At 34.9% G+C, this 21342-nt stretch overlaps 1 protein-coding gene across 6 annotated transcripts in view; it reads right to left on the minus strand.

Annotated features, from left to right (window-relative positions):
* Positions 1-21342, minus strand: part of FOCAD (focadhesin) — a 237482-nt gene that overhangs the window by 89742 nt on the left and 126398 nt on the right. For all 6 annotated transcript variants that reach the window (XM_074361508.1, XM_074361510.1, XM_010946018.3 and 3 more), the window contains 4 exons: positions 8933-9067; positions 7119-7169; positions 6248-6331; positions 292-430 (listed from right to left, as the gene is read on the minus strand). In XM_074361508.1, the coding sequence (XP_074217609.1) occupies positions 292-430; positions 6248-6331; positions 7119-7169; positions 8933-9067 (409 nt within the window). The remainder of the gene's footprint in view (positions 1-291; positions 431-6247; positions 6332-7118; positions 7170-8932; positions 9068-21342) is intronic.

Genomic DNA, 21342 nt, shown 5'->3' on the forward strand with positions numbered 1-21342 from the left:
TTAAAGCTCCAAAGCAAATTTGTCTTATAGAATAAATTTAGCTTTTGCAATGAATTTAAATGTTTCAGTGAAAATAGCTGTTTAAACTAGTTTTCCAGTTCAATTTTATTCGAGTCTAACATTTTTCAGTGTTTTGAACACCATCCCACCTCCAGCACTCCCTATAGAACACAGATAGTACATAAGCATTTAAGATTAAAGTAAGCTGTAATGTGTACACATCACAAAAGAGCACAATGAAGCAAAAATCAGTGAAAAATTCTAGCTTCCCTGACACCAAATAGGAGTCACCTGGTAAAACCAGAGGAGCAGTGAGTGACAACAGGTTGAGATAGCACGAGCCAGGCACTGAAAGATCCACATCCTTTTCATCCCCCTCCTCATCTTCATCTTCATCTAGCTCATCAGGAACCTGGATTTCTGGTCTTACCTGAAATGACAGAGAAGGCCATACTAGAACATTATGTAAAATCTTTTCTTTGTCCTTTTTATGCTGAGATTCAAAAACTGGGTTAGACTCATTGCTCTAGAATGTCAAAAGACCATTAAAATTAATTTTAAAAAATCTATTCATTTTTAGATTAACTACATGGTAAACTCTAATCTTCTTCTTAGATACAATCCCAGATTCATGTAAAGAACTAATGGTAATAGAGCAAGGAAATCACCATATACCAGCCTAAACAATGATTATTATAGATAGCTAATAAAATTTTACACCATCCAACAATAAAAAGCAAATACTCACACATTCAATATATTGAACTACTATGGTCTATAATTAAACATTTGCCTTGTCTGCATACATTTTTAAAAAATTTGTAATTTCAGCCACATCTCAGTGACAAAGCTTAAAATCTTCTAAAAGAATATATAGTAGGGAATCAGGAAATTCAGAATGCTTTAGTTGACATTTTTTTAGACTTGGTAGTTTGTTGCTATAGAATATAAAACACTAAAATCTGTAATTGGTAGCTATACTTTATTGTGCATAATTTTCAGTTTGAAGATTTTTGTGGTTGTTCTGTGATTAGTTAGTTTTGTTTGAACCAAAAATCAAAAATGTAAGATTACCACTATTGTAGTTTCCACAAGATATAACTGTCAAGTAATTAATTAAATTTTTAATGCTTTCAATGACACACCGTCATAATGCCCACATAGAGATAATCAAGCATTAGGGGAGGAAATCAAAATATATAAAAGTGGTTGCTATAACCATAAAGTGCCAGAACCCAGTCATTACCATTAGCCTGTCTCCCGGAGTTATTTTTAGAAATAATTAACAATTCCTGCAGACTGCCTTCTTCATAGGTCCCCAAAGCACTGTTCCATTTAGGAGCTACACTGAGTCAGGATTCTTACAGGGGGATAAAAGAAAACAGAGAGAAAATGCTTCTCTCAAGTATAATAACCTCAACTCCAATGAAGCCTTCAACCATAACTGGTGTTCTTATCACTAGTGAAGGAGTGAAAGCAACCTGACCACCAAGCACTTTCCAAGACAAGATTTAATTCTAATTCAGTCCTGAGGACCTAATTCTCTGAGGACCCAGCGAGCCATAATTACAGAGATAACAATGATGTATGCTCCGAAGAGGGCATGCCCGCATTTGTTGATATCACTGCACACCAGAGAAATCCTGGCACATTTGCAAATCTTTCGGTTCTGACAAGTAGGCTTTTCCAAGTGTCTCTGGTCTGCATATATACTTGGAATTTGCCATGATTAGTATCATCAAGAGGTATCTTAGAGATTCTAACCAGTCCTAGTTGCCTAAAAAGTTCTAAAAAAAAAAGGAGTTGATTCTGGGTCCATTTACTTTGTTTCCTGACTTTTTTACACATCATAGTACAAATTAAAAATAATATTTGAACAGCATACAGGGGAAAGAGACAATAAGGCTGACAGATGGAGACTACATTAATAACACCAGTTACTACACCAGTGCATCAGAACACTGGGAAGCTCTGATATACCTCATATTCACAAATGATAGGAGACTGAGGGAGGTGGAAGGCAGTGGTAAACACTTAAGCTAATATGAAAACTCAGGGATGGTGAGGATGTGGAGAAATCAGAACCCTCATACATAGCTGGTGGGAATGTAAAATGGTGCAGCCCCTTTGGAAAACAGCCTGGCAGTTTCTTAAAAAGCTAAATGCAGAATTACCATATGGCCCAACAATTCCACTCCTAGGTATATGATCAAGAGAAATGAAAATATATGGTGGATTCATCCATCTTAAGTTGTCTAATTCTGCATTCACATAATTGGACAGACACCTATATCAATTTATCTGCTATGTGGTCAACAACGTATGCCTGCACCTTACATATGCATGTATTTTAACAAACTACGGGTGTACTGCAATTTAAGTATAGATGATGTACTCTGCCTACTTATAATGGTAGGATTATTCCTTCAATTTTGCTTCTTTAAAGGTGAATTGATTCTCCTGAACCAATCAGTACTTGTTGTTAGACCTTGGTTTCATTCCATTTCCCTCTTCCTCTGTTCACCTCTTAAAGTACTTGTTCCAGCATCCCTGTGCGAGCCCCAGGGTTCTCCCTTGGCTTGTGTGCAACAACTGATCAAGATCAACATGAGTGCAACTAAGGAAAATCAAGGGAAGTCATGTGAAAGAATGCATGTTAAAACTATAAAATGTTGGTAATTATATTAGCTACTAAAACATCCAGGAAAACTGTATGTTTAGAATACACACACACACACGCATGCACACACACACGCACATGCACACACCAACTACACCCTTCCAGTTATAGCTAAGCTTTGTGGAATAAACTTAAATGGAGACCCAAATATAAAATGATCAATGACTTTTAAAATCTGCTTTATGTTGAATATTGGAAAGCTTATCCTACAAAATTCCTCACTACAGGTTCTGAGCCAGGTAACTTTTCAACTACCTTTCTGTGTATGTAACCTACGAAAATACAGGAGTTTGTGCATAAACAGAGGATTTTATTTGGAACACGTCAAATATCTGCATAAATTCATTTAAAAAGAGAAACAGCTTCTGATGAATGCAATGACATTCACTTAAATCAAAGTTGAACAGGTTACACCATATTAATAACAACCCAGGGTGCATAATGAGTTCTTTTATATTACTTCTAAAATTAACTCCAGAGATCAACAACATAATCATCTTAAGATCTCTGAAACAAAAAGTTCAATTTTTAAACAGTCAAATATTTTTAATGAACCCAACTCAGAGAGAAGAGTCAACCTATATGTTTATCCATTACTGATTATTTTACCAAAAAGACAATTCTCTACAGTTTTCTGTTTATTTCATTTTGGAGGGTTGTGGGGGCACTAAAGAAGGCAGAGGAGAAAGATAAACAGCTAAAAAGACAAAGAAATACAAACTAAAAGGGAAAAATCATTCATGTCTATTTTTTAACACTGAAATCAATAGGTCCTCAAAGAAAACTTCTGACCAACTTTAGATTCACATGTTTCAAGTGGTTAAAAATAATATTTTTAAAAACCAACAAACATATGGATTCATTCACTATTCCCAGCTCATAAGATGGTCTAGCACTTAGCATACATCCAATACATAAATAAACCAATGCAATATTAAGATTCTATTATCAATAATCCCACAGAACTTCCTAATGACAAACCAGTGACAAAAAAGATGAGTTAATGAATTTGGTTTTCAAATCCCTAACTCACAGGGTATCTCATTCAGCTGTACTCTCCATTGAAATTTTCCATCTTACCTTAGATGTACTGTTTTAGTTAACCCTAAATCTTCCGTCTGCCACTCCTCTAATGCCTTTTGTTTTACCAGCCTGTTAGCGTTCAACAAGTTTCATAGTTTAAGTTGATACATCAATAAACAAGAAATCTTTCTACAGTAAATTTAAAGAAAGGCAGTACTTACAAAAGTGGCTGAATTATAATCCACAAATGTAACCATGTTGATAAGCATGCATTGTATCTTTTTAAAAAAGTTTTCTGCTTGAGATTCACAGTAGGCTCAGTTAAGAGATTATTTCACAGTTTCCACAAACAGAAAAAGAGAACGTGGATGTACTTTCACTGGGAAGGTACACAGGTAGCCTTCAGTTTTGCGAGTGAGCCAAACTGCCCTTGGCGCAGAGTGAGAAATCTCTGACAACAAGGAAGGATCCTAGACTTTACATTATAGGGAGTCCCTACCTGGTAGGGACTTCTGAAACAACTGCAAATCTGTTTTCCTAGAAAATGAGCCGCAGTTTCACATCACTGCCATCATCTACAAAACAGAAGTGGGAGCTGACTGGGTTGTATCCTTAGCTTCTGGGGACTTGTTTGGAGTATGAACATACTGACCACTTTCCGGACTTTTAGGCCTCAGGTATTCAGACAATCAAACTGACAATCAGTAATGAATAAAAAGAGGAAGAAGAATGCATGGTGTGATCTTGGAAGCAATGATTCTCCAGGAGGAGGCGGGTCCTCGGTGTCAGAAGCTGGGGCCGGAGTGGGGTAGACCATTATGTCCTCTTATCTTAATCCCAGTTTACAACATCCACTAAAGTGAACCACTGTTACTTATGGGAGTGGGTCATAATCCCAGAAGGGGGTTAGGGCAGAAAAAAGTTGAAAAGCATGGCTTAAAAAGGTTAGAGATTTCCTTTATAGCTCTTCACGCTTTGCTGGTAAAAATCCAAGCATATATAGAAACTCCAACTCTAAATGCATCACTACCCTTTATGTTGGAAGGTATAATGAGCCATTTATGGCTATTCAAGGATCAGAGGATACAGAAGAGTTAGATTTAAAAAAAATCTAATATTTGACTGAGTATAGCACTTAACTGAGTATTAACTCTAACAAACATAGTAAGAAACTGAATATAAACCCGAAAAGGAAAAAATACAAACATATCAATATTTAAAGAGGCAGAGACTAAACAGTCAAGAGTATATATGGGAGTTACTTAATAAAAGCTATTACTCCAGCTGGAATACTTCAGTAATAACACCTAAAAATAAAGGCAATCATTATGCTGTGATATAAATTAGTGAGTGCTTATTTAAAATAATAATAATAATAATAAAAAGTATCTTGCCAGATACTGTAGTTAATCTATTGGTATGAGTTTCCACACTAAATTTAACGTAGCTTTTTCCTCCTTTTCTTTCTCTCTCTCTCTCTTTTTAAAAGAAGTTATGGGTATTGTTAGTCACCACAGTGCAGTCTGAAATCCCATCTTTTTTTATTTTAAAAGTCACAGAACAGCTTTTCTTAAGGCTTCCTGTTTGAGATAACTGCACGACAAGCTAGCCAATCTGTCTTTGAGTTCTCAGTAACATGGGAAATCCTGCCTTGCTCAGGATTTGGTTTTACAAGAGCCAATCTTCAGTCCCTCCAATTCAATTCAAAAAACAGAAGTTCGCTTGGTTCCTACTGGCATCTAATCTATCAATCCAGAAGAAAAATTCAACCCATTTTAATGCCTGAGGGTCCCAAGAAATTCACAACAAAAGTTCTTTCCATTTGACCTCAAGAACTGATTCTGGGTGATGTTACATATAAGTTCTCCTAACACAATGTCTTTCTCACACTCTAAAGGCATTCAATAAGCATTTGTATACCTTTGAACTACTTAACACAACCTGATAATTTAAAGCCAGTTATATTACATAGATATTAGAAAAGGTTGTATATTTTTAGTTTAGTTTAAAAACTAAGATAATGTCACACAATGTGTTAATCTTTAAAAGACAGTGATATTTTCTTCATTTACTTCTCTGGGACTAACCTATATATCGTTTCAAATTAAAATAATAAATACTTTTTTTTCACATGGCATCTCAATTCTGTATCACAAAGATCTTTGGCTGCACAGGTGGTATGCAGACCATGCTTGGATGTGAAATCTAAGATGGTGTACACTAACTAGATAAAGTGGTTCCTATAGTGACACAGATCTTGCCATGGGCACAGGCGTGCAGTCATTCACCCAGTCACCTCATGGAGACTTCGTTTGCTCCACAAGTGTCTTTCATCTGCTGCAAAGAAAATTAAGTTCATTATCTGTGAAGTCTAAGACCTCTACCATCTTTCACAGATTAAGCAAATAATGAATATGAATTCTTATCTTTTATGGACGACATATCTAGAGTTACAGGTAAGAATCTCAGGGTGAGAGAGGGACACAAATGAAACTATAAAATCCAGCAGTAAAGAGGTACCAGTGAGAAAGCAGAAAGGCCTACCTGTTCAGGCAGATGAAGGATGGTGTGCTCTCCGGCACTAAAGTGTGACAGAGATTTATAAGCAGCATTTGCTACAACTGGGTCCTAGACAGAGTAAAAGTAAAATAAACAAAAGAAACAACATGTATTAAACAGCAACTCTGGAGGAACAAAGAAAATCTTCCCTCACCAACCTCAAAGTTCTATGGTCTGGGCTTTGGAGATGGTATTCAAGCCTTGCTTAATATGTCCCAATTAAAAATAAAGAAAACAGCATTGCAGAGAGACATCAGAAGGACCAGGTTTTTATCCTAGTTGGGAACCTTAAACGTAAAATAACTCATAATCACTCCGGTCCCCATGAGGTAGATGGTTTGTCAGAAGGACTATGGGGTTTAGAGTCCAAGGGGTCTGGAACTGGACTCTGATTCTCTAGCTACCAACAGGGAAAGCTGGCCTTTTGGAATGTAAGATTTTTCACTAGTGAGGCAGGTAGAACATCACCAACACCCTCTCCTCTATACAGCTTGTTTGGAAATGACAGCCGAAAAATGGAGTGGACTTGCTGTTTGTTTGATGTGCTTACTGGCGGGGGGAAGGGCAAAGCAGGAAAGAGGAAGGACCATTAAAAATACGAGACAGTGGCAACAGTCCCTCTTCAAGCTGCCAGCTTCAGAAAGTAATAAGCGCATTTTATGGTTTAAAAAAAAAAGGTATTAACTGGCATAAATTATGAATAATTTTTAAAATCTAAAATAAATTTTTAATAGTCACAATTCTTTTAAAACCAAGAAGGCAGCATCTCAAGGGAGTCATATTTTCATCTTAAGAGTCTTATTTCCCAGTTCTTTTCCCAGCTTGGTTCTGGTTCACTGACACCCTGTGCTGGTACCTTGTTTTGAGTGTGGTTCCAGAGGAAGCTGAGGACTTGAACTTTAAAATTCTGAAAAATCAACAAACAACAGAATAAATTTTTAAGACAAAGAAAAAATTGAGAATAAACAATGTAAAGTAGTAAATGTGGAAATTAAATCACTTTAAACTTATTCACTAGTGAATGACTTAATCTATATTTACCCGTCATTCATAAAATGAAAATACTCAGAAACTGACTCATCATTTAAACATATGGATATGTTCAACATGATGAGTTTTTAAAATGATTAAATTCAGGAACCTAACCAGTTCTTTCTGACCTCTCAAGTCTTAGTACAAATGTCATTCCCCTGTTTAATGCCACTGTCCCTAATCCCCTACCCAAACCAAAATAAGATGCCAGTGAAAAATAATGCAAAATTCGAAGGAAAATATAGCCCAAAAGACAACTTACAGCTTACCAGTGTAAGCAAACATAAGAAACCAACACAAAAACCACTTCATAAATTAACCTGTAATAAAATCTGCATAATTTAAAGTATAAGCCATACAAAGGTATATGGGTTCAGCCCCTGAAGACAGAAAATAAAAATACGTATTACATACAAAGACCTTATTTTGGATTTTAGTCTTAGCTCCTTATCAGTAGTAGCTGGACAGACTTTCTGACAAATAAGGGTATACACCCATGAACAGCAGCCGTAAGAAAGACTGTTGGTGAACTACACACTCCAGGAGTCTTGAATTGATTCTTTTTTTCAATACCCTAAGACAAAAGCCCAAATGTGAGAATGAACTCACAATATCCTGTATTGGTTCACTCATTCATTTAACAACTACTTTCTGAATATATACATTATGTGCCATTATGCTAGGTATTGTATCCTTGGTGAGGACAAATTTGATTTTATTCATTGTGCAGCTTTTAGAATGATTAGGAGTATTATCCCACAATCCTGTCTTATCATGCAATCTGAAACAAGTAAGGGGGTTATTATTGGAACCGCATGGAGGGCTGGTTTATCAAAGTCTCTGAAGCACTAAATAAAAGTTCACCAAGGCTTCAAGTGAAAATCAACTGAGGCTCTTCGAAGGACAAGGAAAAAAAGAAAGGTGAGCTTGAAAGGGAATATGGCTACAGAAATGGAGATATAAATAAATTCACCATCCTCTCATTTCATTCAAAGAAGAGATAATGAAGAAAATGTTAAGCAGAAATATGTGAATCTTATAGTAAAGTATCTTTCACCAAGTGTTTCAATTCATTACAAAGACAAACACTGACTAGTTCATTAAATTATTATCCTTTTTACAATTGCCTTCAGTGAAAAGTACAGATGAAGAGCATACATGTACATAGAAAATATAAACTAACATGCAAAAATCAAATCTCTATGTCCAAGCTAGAATCAAAACACAAATGACACGATGTCTGTACTACTAGGCGAGTCTGCTGTGCCACATTAAAGCCTTAATAACATATTTTTAGAACTTAAAACATCAACAAAATGAATTTAAAATGTTGGCCTCGTGAATTCTATTATTTTAGAAACACTATTTTTAACATACTGACTTTTTAAAAATCTTGAATATATTCTCATAATAAAAACTTGGCATCCTTCATGTAAATAATTCTTAATTACGCAGAACTGATAAGGTGGAAATCCTGCTACTTCTGAGTCCATAAAGATATCAACATGCTGACAGAATAGTGAGTGTTAAAGGATTTTGGGCAATCAAAAGATTATGAATATTTTTCCCAGAAGTTATTATAAAGCATATGTCTTTCCAATGTAGAAATGGACAATTTACTGAGCTCTAAATGCATACCTCATATTCAACTGTATTGACTGTTAAGGAAGGAACCAGAGAAAACAGTTCACTGAGGGTCTTCAAAATGAGGGGTCTCGTGTCACAACTCAGCTTTGGGGAGAGAGCATTCCAAGTGGAGCGAATACAAACCACCTGTGAAGCAAATAAAAAAAGTCAATGTCTAACAAAATCCCAGCTCATACGAAGCTGTTAGTAAAAGTACTCTTTTACTGTAAGAAAACTTAGGAACAAGAATACTCCTAGAAGTTAAGATTTGATAAGGTATCACCCCTCAAAAGAAGCCTGCCTGACACAATTGCTTTTTTTTACAACTATATTTTCATTAACCAAGAAGTAAAACTCTGTCTCTCTCACACACAAACACACACATACACACAAAATTAACTCCAGATTAGCAACATATATTGTTGAATAGCCATTCTCTGAAACAAAGGGTAAGATAATGTTAGAACATTTCTAAATCCAGGTATTCACAGTTCTTTTAGTTTCTCATCCTTGCTGAAACTGTATCACTACTCAGAAAGCTGGGATATTAAGATAAATAAATCAAATACTCTCAAATCATCTTAAAACTTCTAAAGGGGGTAGGTGAATAATTTTATTATTTAATAGTAATTTAAGACCTTGTCTTAAAAGTCATTTCAGATTGTTAAGAGGCTGTTAAATGATAAAACTAAAGCCCAACAAAAATATTATTTTTAGCTTGACCCAATTTCCTTAAACCAAGTGTTCTTAGGTCATTTCAGTATCTGGTTTTATGGATATTCAAATATCTTCCTAAGTTCAATTCCAACTAAAACAAATGATTTCTTCGCTTACAGATATTTTATTAAAATTTTAAAACTCAGGCAGGAAGAGTGTCCACACAGATAGAATTTAACAAGGATTAATCTATCTAAAACATTCCATTCTCTTAAGCTTCAATTAACACACAATTTATCTTCACCTACAAATATAGATTATTTAGGAAACACTAGAAGAGGTAGCAAATGAAAACATGTCAAAGATAAATGAGTAATACATACTTAAGAACACAGATTAAGGAGAGACTCAAAGAAGACAGCAGAAAGAGTATCTCAGAAAACTTGGATTCAGCGCTTTTGCTCTTATTTTCCACTTTCCATGAAACAGCAGAAAAATATTCTTTAACTTGGGATCTACTAAAAAATGACTGTGAGCTGGGGGCACCTTGACCACTCCCGAAAAACACTCCAATAATACATAACCCAAATGATTTGCACAGAAAAATAAAATAAAATAAGGCCCTCTAAAAATGAGTTCATGATAAAAAAAAACTTTAAAAAACATAGAATGACACAGTCCAACATGAGAATCAGCAAAAACAACAAGCAGCAGGATTATATATTCAAGACCTTCAGAACAAGCAGAAAGTAATACAAAATACTTACAAGAACTGAAGGTGTAAAACAAGGCATTTGATTCCCAGTAAAAAATAAAAAAGAATATGGCATAATGGAAAAAAAGAGGCAAATCTGGAAAAGAACCAAATAAGATCTCTAAAAATGAAAAATACAGTCACTGAAATAATTAATCCAACAGATAGGAAATTATCCTTAACATAAACCAGATAGATTAGAATTACAAAATATAGAAAAGACATTCAAAGTTGAGTGGCAGTGAATGAGGTGGTCTTTCTTAGGTTTGCCAAGAATTCCTAAAGGAGTTTAATTTTAGAATGACCTTTAGAGAAGTGGCTGATTCCAGGACTGGGATAGGAAAAATATAACATGTCTGGGGCATCGTATGGTAACAGAAAGCAAGAAAGTATTCCAAAAGGGATGTGGACTTGTTGAAAAAGCATAGGAGCCAATCTGAAAAAGTTCCCAATGACCAACTAAATATTCATGAGCCTATACTGGTATAAATACTTGGTTGAATGAATGAGTGAATGAATGAAAAAGACAGACAGAAAGACAGGAAGGAAGGAAAGAAGGAAGGAAGGAAGGAAAAAAGATAGAGAAAAAAATAGCTCTTCCTTATAGAAGAATTCCGATTAGTAAATGCAGAAGCAATGAAAGAAATAAAAAATTACCATTACACAAATACCATAGGAATAATTGTCAAAGGCAAGATCTGCTGATGGATGGTAAAATTAGTGGGCAAAGATTTGAGAACAAATACAACTGGATAGTCTCAAAGTATCTCCTCCAAGAAATTTATTAACTGCAAAAGAAAAAAATCTAACTTTGCTGTGGAGAAACCCAGTATACATCACCTTAACCAAGCAATTAAGATTAATATCACCAAGTGATCAAGGATAACATTAACAGTAATAAAACACCCTGTGTCCCTGATATGACACACTGAGAAAGGTGTATTATGTCTGTAGTGTTCTTGCCCAAAACGCATAATCTCGTTTATCTATTCTACAATTTTAAAACAAGATTATACTGTAAAGCACAGGGAAATATACACAAGATCTTATGGTAGCTCACAGAGAAAAAAATGTGACAATGAACATACATATGTTCATGTATAACTGAAAAATTGTGCTCTACACCGGAATTTGACGAAACATTGTAAAATGATTATAAATCAATAAAAAAAAGGTAAAAAAAAACACATAATCTCAATCTAATCATGAGGAACCATACACACCCAAATCAAAGGACACTTTACAAAATAACTAACCAGGACTCTTTGAAAGTGTCAAGATCATAAAAGCAAAGGAAACTGAGGAACTGGCACAGATTGGAAGAGAGTCAGGAAACATGACAACTAAATGCAATGTGGGATCCCAGACTGGATCCTGAAGCAGAAAAACAACATTAGCAGGAGAACTAGTAAAATCTGAATAAAACCTATAGTCTAGTTAACAGCATTGCATCAATTTAATGTCTTAGTTTTGATAATTATGCTACAGTAATAAAAGGAAGATGTTCACATTAGGGAAAGCAGGTGAAAAATACATAAGAAATCTCTGCAGTATTTTTTTTTAAATAAAAGCTTTTTTGAGATACAATTTGCAGACCACACAATTCACCTAAAGTGTACAGTCCAACAGTTTTCAGTATATTCACAAAGTTGTGCAACCACTGCCACAATCAAATTTAGAAAATTTTCATCATCCCAAAAAAGAAGCCCTGTAATCATTCATCAGTTCCCCTTTCCCCCTGGCCTTTCCAGTTCTAGGCAACCATAAATCCACTTTCTTTCTCTATAAATTTGCTTTCCCTAGACCTTTTCTATAAGTGAAATCATATAATATATTGGCTTCTTTCAATTAGCATTTAAAGGATCAACTGTTTTTAAGGTTCCTCCATGTCCTAACATGGATCAGTACTTATGCCTTTTTATTGCCAAATAATATACCATTCCATGTATATACTTTCCTTTATTATTTTTTGAAACTTTTCTTTAAAGTTATTTCAAAATACAAGGTTGAACAAAGGAATAGAAAAAAAGCACTACTTAAGAAAATAATGGCTGAGAATTCCCAGAATCAATGAAACACATTAATTTGTTAACTTACATCCTAAGCAAGATAAATAAAAGTTTGTATCTATATACACTATAAAATGACTGTTTAACAGCAAAGGCAAAGAGACAATCTTCAGAGCTAAATGAGAGAAAATACAGGACTTATCTACAAAGGAAAATTTTAGAGTAACAACAGACTTTTCAAAATTAACAAGGCTAAAAGGCCATTCAATAAGATCTTAGAAGTGGTGAGGAAACTATTAGCCTACAGTACTAAATCCACAATTCAACAGTAAGGGCAAAACAAGCAAGAACAAATAAATAAACTAGAAGGGATAATGCAGCGGTATTATGCATACATACCATATGAATATTTACTTACAAATGACTCAGAATATCTAGCTTAATTGTCTATGAGATTTTGGAGAATTCATCCCATTCTGACTACTTACATTTCATATATTATGTTGCCGCTTTTGTTTCTTGGGGAGAATACTTGCCGCATGTTATTCTTCCACAAGAACCTTAGCAACACAGCACAGATTAAGAGGACCCGATGCAGTGCGGTATACTGGAAAGAGCACATGACTGGAGTCAGAAGCCCCAGGTTTTCCCATTTGGTAGTTGTGGGATTACAGCTAAGTCCTTACTCTCCTCCAGTCTGTTTCCTCAGCTGCAAAACTGAAATACTACTACCAACACCTGCTCTGTGCATAGCACAAGGTTAACAGTGAAGGCAATACTGAGGCAACGGTATGCAAATGTGCCTTATACACTGTAAAAGAAGGTTACTGCTGTTACAACCAATAGAAAAAATAATGAATCCCCAAAGAATCAGAGTCTCTGCTTCAATTTTTGTGCTGTAAGAATGACTCTGTTCCTTCGCGGAGGAACAGATAGCTATCTTCTAATTTTACTTCCAAAAGCTATTTCTAGAAATTCCTAAGAACAGCCTACTTCTTTTGTCCCAATGCTTTACTCCGACAGAGGGAAAGCTTTACAAAAACCTTTAGGCTACGAAAACCACCTTATTTGCCCTTTTCATAATGAAGGTAAAAGAAACTGCCTTCACAATTAGAGGACTCAAGTCATCATCATGCAGTGAAGCCCTCTTAAGCTAATTCAGCTCACACAATTCATAAAACAGGATGCTTCTGTTACCAAAATACAATAACAGGGGATAAGAGGGAGTTTAAGGAGCCACAATCAATGGAGCAGAAACAATGGGGAAAATAACATTCTTTCTTATCCTAATAATATGGGGTTAAAGGTTATAAGTATAAAAAAAATGACTAGCACAGGTTTATTTAAGCAATTTCACAGTCTTTTAATGTCTGAGACTAGTGCATTATCAAGGCAGTGTTGTAGCAAATAATAGAAATAAATATTGAGTTGCCTTTTCAAAAGTCCATTATAATCTAAAGGACCGTAGTTCTAATGATTTTCTATTAGAGTTGCTCAGCTTCTGTCCTGTTCATGGCAAATAATGTAAAGGCACATATCTAAATCTCAAATTGTGGCTTAATGAATCAAAAATATGGGTACTTGATGTGCTAAAGCTACTCTCACACTAACAATTCCTAACATCACTATGCCATTTCCAATGAAGGCACAAATGAGATCTTTCAAATTATTCTGTTTTTCTGAAAAATTGGCAATTTATAGTACAGACTTACAATTCTAATATCTGAATAGAAGAGGCTTAGACCTATATAAGTGCTACAAGTGAAAACAGAAAGGTATTTAGTAAACAGACTGATCTAGATTATTAAGCCACCCAAGGGACTCACTACTCAGTAGCTAGGGATTTTAGGTTTCCCTTCTTTTATTCCCCCATGTGAGAAGCTGCAGCCTCCCTGAGACACCTCCCTACAGGGAACAATATCTTCCAATGCAAACTCCATTGATTTCTCTGTAGGAACACAAAGAATGACACAAAGAGCTCCCCGCAGGGACGTTCACTTTTCAGTTTTGCTAGGTTCTGTCTGGATTAATTATCTATTTCATGTTGGACATTCTTCTGGCATGAACTAGCAAACTCACAGTAAGAATGTGTCAGAAATATCCTTCGACAAGAAAATGATTAGTGCTTTATTCCCACCAAATAACCAAAGGGAATTTTTTTTTAAGGTCAACACCTTCCCCTGTTCAGATAAATGGAATTTAGACTCCAAGGTAAAAAAGAAAAATAATAGAAATTCAACCAAAATAACTTAAAACCCATAAAACCAAACTGCTGAAAAGTTTTTCAGCAAATATAAAATTAAAAACAAAGCTTTTGCACAACAAAGAAAACCACTGACATAACAAAAAGACAACCTATGAAATGGGAGAAAATATTTACAAATGATGCAACTGATAAGGGGTTAATATCCAAAATATAAAGAGCTCACATAACTCAATATAAAAAAAAATTTAGAAAATGGGCAGAAGACTTACACAGACACTCAGCTGTAAAAAAAAAGAATGAAATACTGCTATTTGCAGCAACGTGGATGGACCTACAGAATATTATGCTTAGTGAAATAAGACAAAAAAAGACGAATATTACATGTTACCATATATATATGGAATCTAAAAAATAATACAAATAATTGTATATGCAAAATAGAAACAGACTTGCAGATACAGAAAACAAACCTTTGGTTACCAAAGGAGAGGAAAGGAGGGGAGGGACAAATTGGAGGTATGGAATTAACAAATATAAATTACTATATGTAAAATAGATAAGCAAGGATATACTATATAGCACAGGGAATTATACACATTATCTTGTATATATGGAATATAATCTTCAAAAATACCAAGTCACCATGCTCTACACCTGAAACTAACAAAATACAATAAACAAAGGAACCAACCCTAACAACATCTTGATCTCAAACTTCCACCCCCAGAATTGAGAGAAAATAAATTTGTTACTTAAAAAAATAATAATAAGATAAAAGCAAAACAAATTGAATATCCACTAGCAACAAGAATAAAACACTATCATCTAAATTTTAAAAATTGTTAAAGGGACTATTACAAGTACACTGTAGAAAAAGATCAAGAAATATAGTTTAGTGCCATTTCACATTGAAAAATTAACATGCTATGTATCAAAAATAATTGATGAATTAAGAAATCACTTCAGGACCCTAAAAATACTTCAGAGAGCAATTTTAAACTCAAAGATGAAGCTTTTAGGAATATTGAGTTTAGCACACTTTACAAACATGGAGTTCCATGAATATGTTTCCAAGTAACCAATGTTGACATTACTGAAACTTAAGCTGATTATATGTCCAGTGAAAATGATGCTTCTATCACCCTCCACCGACTCTATGTATCCACAGATTATGGGATAACAGAACTGATAAATTCTTTGTGGATAACATTAGTAAAGATCAGTCTTTCAGATCTGAACGGTTTATACAGATCTATCTACAACACTGAATAACAAGGAAGAAACACATCTATTACTCTGCCTTAAAAAAGAATGAAATCTTGCCATTTGTGGCAACATGGATGGATCTAGAGGGTAGTATGCTAAGGGAAATAAGTCAGACAGAGAAAGGTAACTACTGTATAATCTCACTTATATGTGGAATCTAAAAAACAAGTAACAAACAAAAATGAAAATAGACTCACAGATACAGAGAACAAATGAGTGGTTGCCAGAGGGGAGAGGGGTTGGGAGATGGGTGAAATTAAGAGAGACAAACTTCCAGTTAGATATTTAAATAAACAAGTCATGAGGATGTATTATACATCATAAGGAATGTCGTCAATACTGTAATGACTTTGTGTAGGGACAGATGGTTACTAGATTTATGGTCATGATCATTTCACAATGTATTTAAATGTTGAATCACTATGTGGTACACCTGTCACTAACATAATTTTGTATGTCAACTATATTTCAATTAAAAAAATCATTTATCACAGTGTGGTGCATATCATGAAAAAAATCAAGACAGAAAACACTTTAAGTATCTCACAACAGGAAATTCATTAACTATATTACAGCCATGTGCTCATTCAATTAGAGGTCAAAAGTCAATTATCAACATGACTTGGTGTCCAGGATAAATTGTTAGCAAAAAAAAAAACCCACAAAAACCAGGTTACAAAGGAATATCTATAGTATTATCCCTTTGTTATATACATACTCTGTGATTTACAGGTGATTTTTAATCTTTTCCTCAGTCAAAACTTCTGATTTTCCTACTATATACATATAATATCTGAGTCATATTTTAAAGAAAATACATATGTATTTTATGAACTTAAGTCTTAATGGTCTTTCTATAATTAAAAGTAACTTTAATTGATTCTCCCACTTTCTTACAGATCACATAAAGATTTATTTTCATAAGGCACCGAAATTTACAGTATTTTAAAACTGACATTTGGCAAGGTGATCAACCTTTGATAACAGCTGACATTTATGTTTCTTCTATCCATCCACCTAAATTAATACTCTTTCATACAAAAACTTGGAAGTTTACCATAGCAGTTCTTATTTTACAAAGTGGAGCCCAACATCTTCAACCATACATGGGAAACCTAATATAATTCCACAGATTTTTTAATACACCCTATTGCTTGCCACGATTAGTGTTCCTCCTCCCACAGAGCATAAGCCAGGAATGAACAACTATTCCTGCCTTGTCAACTACACGTATGGCTGGTGATAACTACACAATCCATAAACACATATCAGGTAGATAATGCTGCACAAAGCTGAAAAAATTCTGAACAGACGTACTTAAGAGTTTCTTGTAGGGTCTCAATAAAAGTAATAGCTAGTAACAACATCAGAGTTTAGGTTTAACAAGCTGCAACATGGATGAACCTTAAAAACACTAGGCTATGCGAAAGAAGCCAGTCACAAAATACCACGTATTATATGACTCCATTTATATGAAATGAAAAACAGGAAAATCTAGAGAGACAGAAAGTAAATTATTGGTTGTATAGGGTTGGGGGCAGGGAAGGGATAGCTAAGGGGAATTTGATAGTGATAGCTGATGTACAATTTTATGAATGTACTAAAAATCACTGAATTGTATACTTCAAAAGAGTGAACTTCATAAATAAAGCTGTTACTTTCTTAAAAAAAAAAAAGACACCATAGTCAGAAATATATAGCTACTACATGGCTCAAAAAATAAAAGGCAAATAACTTGTGTGCAATTGTGCTCAGGCATAAGATAAAAGAATGAAGAAATTTCATAAAGTCAAGGGTAACAGTGCTTCAGATAAACCTTTCAGCAATCCAAATCTGGAATCGGCATGTCTAATGAAATGACACAACTACATATACATATATATACACATATATGTATACATGCATATATACACATGCATGTAAATATATGTAAAAGACACAACTACATGTATACATGTATGTATATATATCTCATAAATTCATTTAATTCATACGTGCAAACTGCAATGGATTGCTCTATTCTAACAAAGGAGAAACGAAGCTACAACCAGTCTTCACTGTAGAATTCCCACTCTTACTTTAGGATACCTGGCTATTCTAGGTGACACATGACCATCTGATGGAAATACAAATAAAGAAACCATCAATCCATATATTAAATATTACTAGAGCTTAATTTCACTCTCTTTTTGAGATAAAAGATAATAAATGTTCTAATGTCCTGCTCCCATATCTCATGGCTGGGCTTACACACAAAACACTTTAGAGACGTCTGCTCTTGAAAACGGTCCCAAACTTCACTGGACATCAAAGTCACTGGGGAGCTCATTAAAAAATAGAAAGCCTAGGCTTCATCTCTAGAGATTCTGATTTAGTGGCTCAAGCTATCCACGAGCTTTTGAAGACCCTACCCCTACACATTAGAAATCATCGTCCTTCATGTTTTGATGAAGCCCACAACTTGGACAGAGTAGCTAAGCTAAATGAGAAAAGGAGAGGAAATATACTCTGACTGAAGCTGTAAGTGTAACAGGATGAAACAAAGCCAATAACATTCTTTTGTTTGACCTGTCCTCAACAATTTGAGATTAAAGTCATATGATCCTGTCAACTGTTTAAGCAAGTTAATTGCTCAAACAACCACTTACGTAAGTAGAGGCACTACGAAGCAAAAAGAATGGTATCTCTGACAGTATCTTATTCATCACTACTGAATTAGAACCTAGGGCAGTATGTTCCAACATGCTACTGTGAGAAGAACTAAGCCCAGCTTTTACTAAAGCTCAAAAACCAGACAACAGGGTCTATACAGTATGAAGTCATCTAAATCATGAAAGGTAAATAATATATACTGAAAATAGGAAAAAGGCATAAGAATGACATCCAACTAATAGTATAGCCCACAGACTCAAAAAAAAATCCTTTTCTGTCAATTCTGAAAAGTCTCTCAAACTTAAAACTAAAGAACCTTAAAACAAAATGCATATATTATCGCCTGTAAATACTGCCTCTGGATTTATATGCATGTTGAAGAGGCTTTCTGAGTAATTCTTTATCTATACAAAGTTTTACCAAATTCTTGCTGTCTTAATTACCAGTATTTTCTAAGCAAGTTAACTGTCTTCCACTAACACATGATTTTAATCATTTAATCAACATGAAGTCTAATCTGGAAACATTAGTGTTTCCGGAAATGAGTCTCAGTGATATTTTATCTTAGGCAATGAGAGGGTAAGACAGTTTTGTTCTTATCAACACACTTACACAGCATGGAGATGAGTTTAAGTACCACAGATAATACTCCCATTTTTGATAAATGTTTAATTCTAGGTCACTTAAGGGTATAGGATGAATAAGTTTTTTTAACTTTAGGTCACTTAAGGGTATATGCTAATTTCTTGGAAGAAATAATGCTTTCAATCACATCTCAAAATCCATAAAGCCTTTCAAATATGTAAAGCCATTTAGTCTACTACCCTTCTTCCGTGATTCCCTCTCTACACCCCATGTTCCCATGTACCCCCCAAAGAAAAATTCACCCCTTGTATAAGCTTAAACCAATATATTTCATTCAATGGAATAGCAGAGTGGCACACAATTAGCATCATTTTAGTCATGTCATTATTTCCAGCTCAGTGGCATTTATTCAGATGAGCACAATTTGCAATCACTGAGCCCAGCTCTTCTGATGTTAACTGGCATCATTAAAACCCTCCTAGTGTCCAACTCGTTTGATCTTCTAAAGAATGCCCTGGGTTTGTGACTGAGAGCCGGAAACTCACGGCTGGATACCCTGAACAGCGTTCATGTTTGGTCACAGACAACTCACATCAGTTAATAATCCTCAGAGACCATGATTCCAATCCAAGAGGGAAAACTTTTCATATAAAAATTCTTTAAACACAAAATTAACAGATAATTGGATTAAAATGATGAACAGGGGGCAAGAGGAGCCCCTAAATGTCATAACTTTAAAAGTTGAGATTGTAAGTTGTTCAAAGTGTCTACAAGATCATAGCAAGTCTGGGTATGGTGAAGGGCAGACAGGAAAGGAGAGAGGACTGAATCATAAAAGCAAAAACAGGAAATGATAAAATTTCAATAACTCAAATTTAATATTTTCAAGTGTTGATTTACTGGTCAACTTTGCATGATCTACAAATACTTTCTTTAAAAAAAAATTAAAACAACCAATTAAATATAGTGGGCAGCCTAAGTCTTTTCTATTTAAAGAGAAAAAAAATATTTTTATTTTCCCACACATTTCACATGTGTGCTGAATAGCATTCCATTATACAAACCTACCACAGTCAGTTAACATTTTGAAAATGAAAAACCATTTTTAAAAATCTACTTACGGGGTGACAAAGTAAATGTTATAATATCCACAAATGTTTAATAAAAGGCAAGTTCCTGCTGTCCTTTTAAAGTTAAAAATAAGGCCAAACTACAACTTTCAACTGCAAAGAGTCATTGTGTAGTATATAAAAAGCTCAGCATGGAAACAGATTCAACAAATGTACAAAAAGCGTTTTCATGCCCAGGAAGAACTGAAGGCATCAAAAAACATGCCCCAACTACAAATAACGTCAAGCTCAGTTCAAAAAGACCAGCAAATTCCTTCTCTAATGCATAGCAAATTAAACTTAATCAACTCCTCTGCAAGGTTGAACAGGCAATCCACCTTTAAATGTCCCCACAAACAAAACATAAGAACAACAAAAGAGGTTCCAGAGAGTAATAAATACTGAATCCACAGTAGGCGACAGAACCCTTACTGTACACAGCTGAGAAAACCTGCCGCGGAACAATGGATCACATTTCCATATTAAATTATATTTATCACGCTGAAAAATGCTTAAACAAAATACAGGATTTCTATTGGCCATTTTTATACCACACTAACTCCCTAAAACCTTCCAAGCCCAGTCCCATTGAAAACCTGAGTCCCATTGAAAATTGTTCCCACCCCATGGTGCACTGAAGGAGCCGCTAGACAAAGAGCTGGGATGATGGGAGAGGGCAGGGACAACTACCTTCCCCCGTGATTTCAGAAAGTAAATCAATAAAAGAGGATAGAATAGCCAAAACATAACCTTGGCAGAGGGTATTTCCGGGAAAATCACTGCTGTGACAAATGGCCTGAAGTGAACTCTTGCAGCGGTCAAGAATCCCCAGGAAAGGCCCCTCCTCTCCTTATCTATTGCTCAATTGTACAATACTCCGCTTTGAAAATATAACACCCTCTTGGAGCTGGGCAAGATGAAAGAGCTTTTCTTCATGATCCTGCAACGCCTATTAATTTTTGCTACAACAGACTCACAGCTGATTAAGAAAACAGAGGGCTAGCACAGCCTCGCATTCCCATCTGAAGACTTAAGAGAGAAAATCTTAAAAGTGAATGAGCCCTCTTTCTCAGCACAATGTATTGATTTTCATTTCTGCACACACCAAAAGCTGTGTCTCCTCCAACTGCGGACAATCTATTTCGACTGCAAGTCATTTTCCTCCTTGAAACATCAGAAGCAAT

This window comes from Camelus bactrianus, chromosome 4, assembly GCF_048773025.1.
Source record: "Camelus bactrianus isolate YW-2024 breed Bactrian camel chromosome 4, ASM4877302v1, whole genome shotgun sequence".
NCBI lineage: Eukaryota > Metazoa > Chordata > Mammalia > Artiodactyla > Camelidae > Camelus > Camelus bactrianus.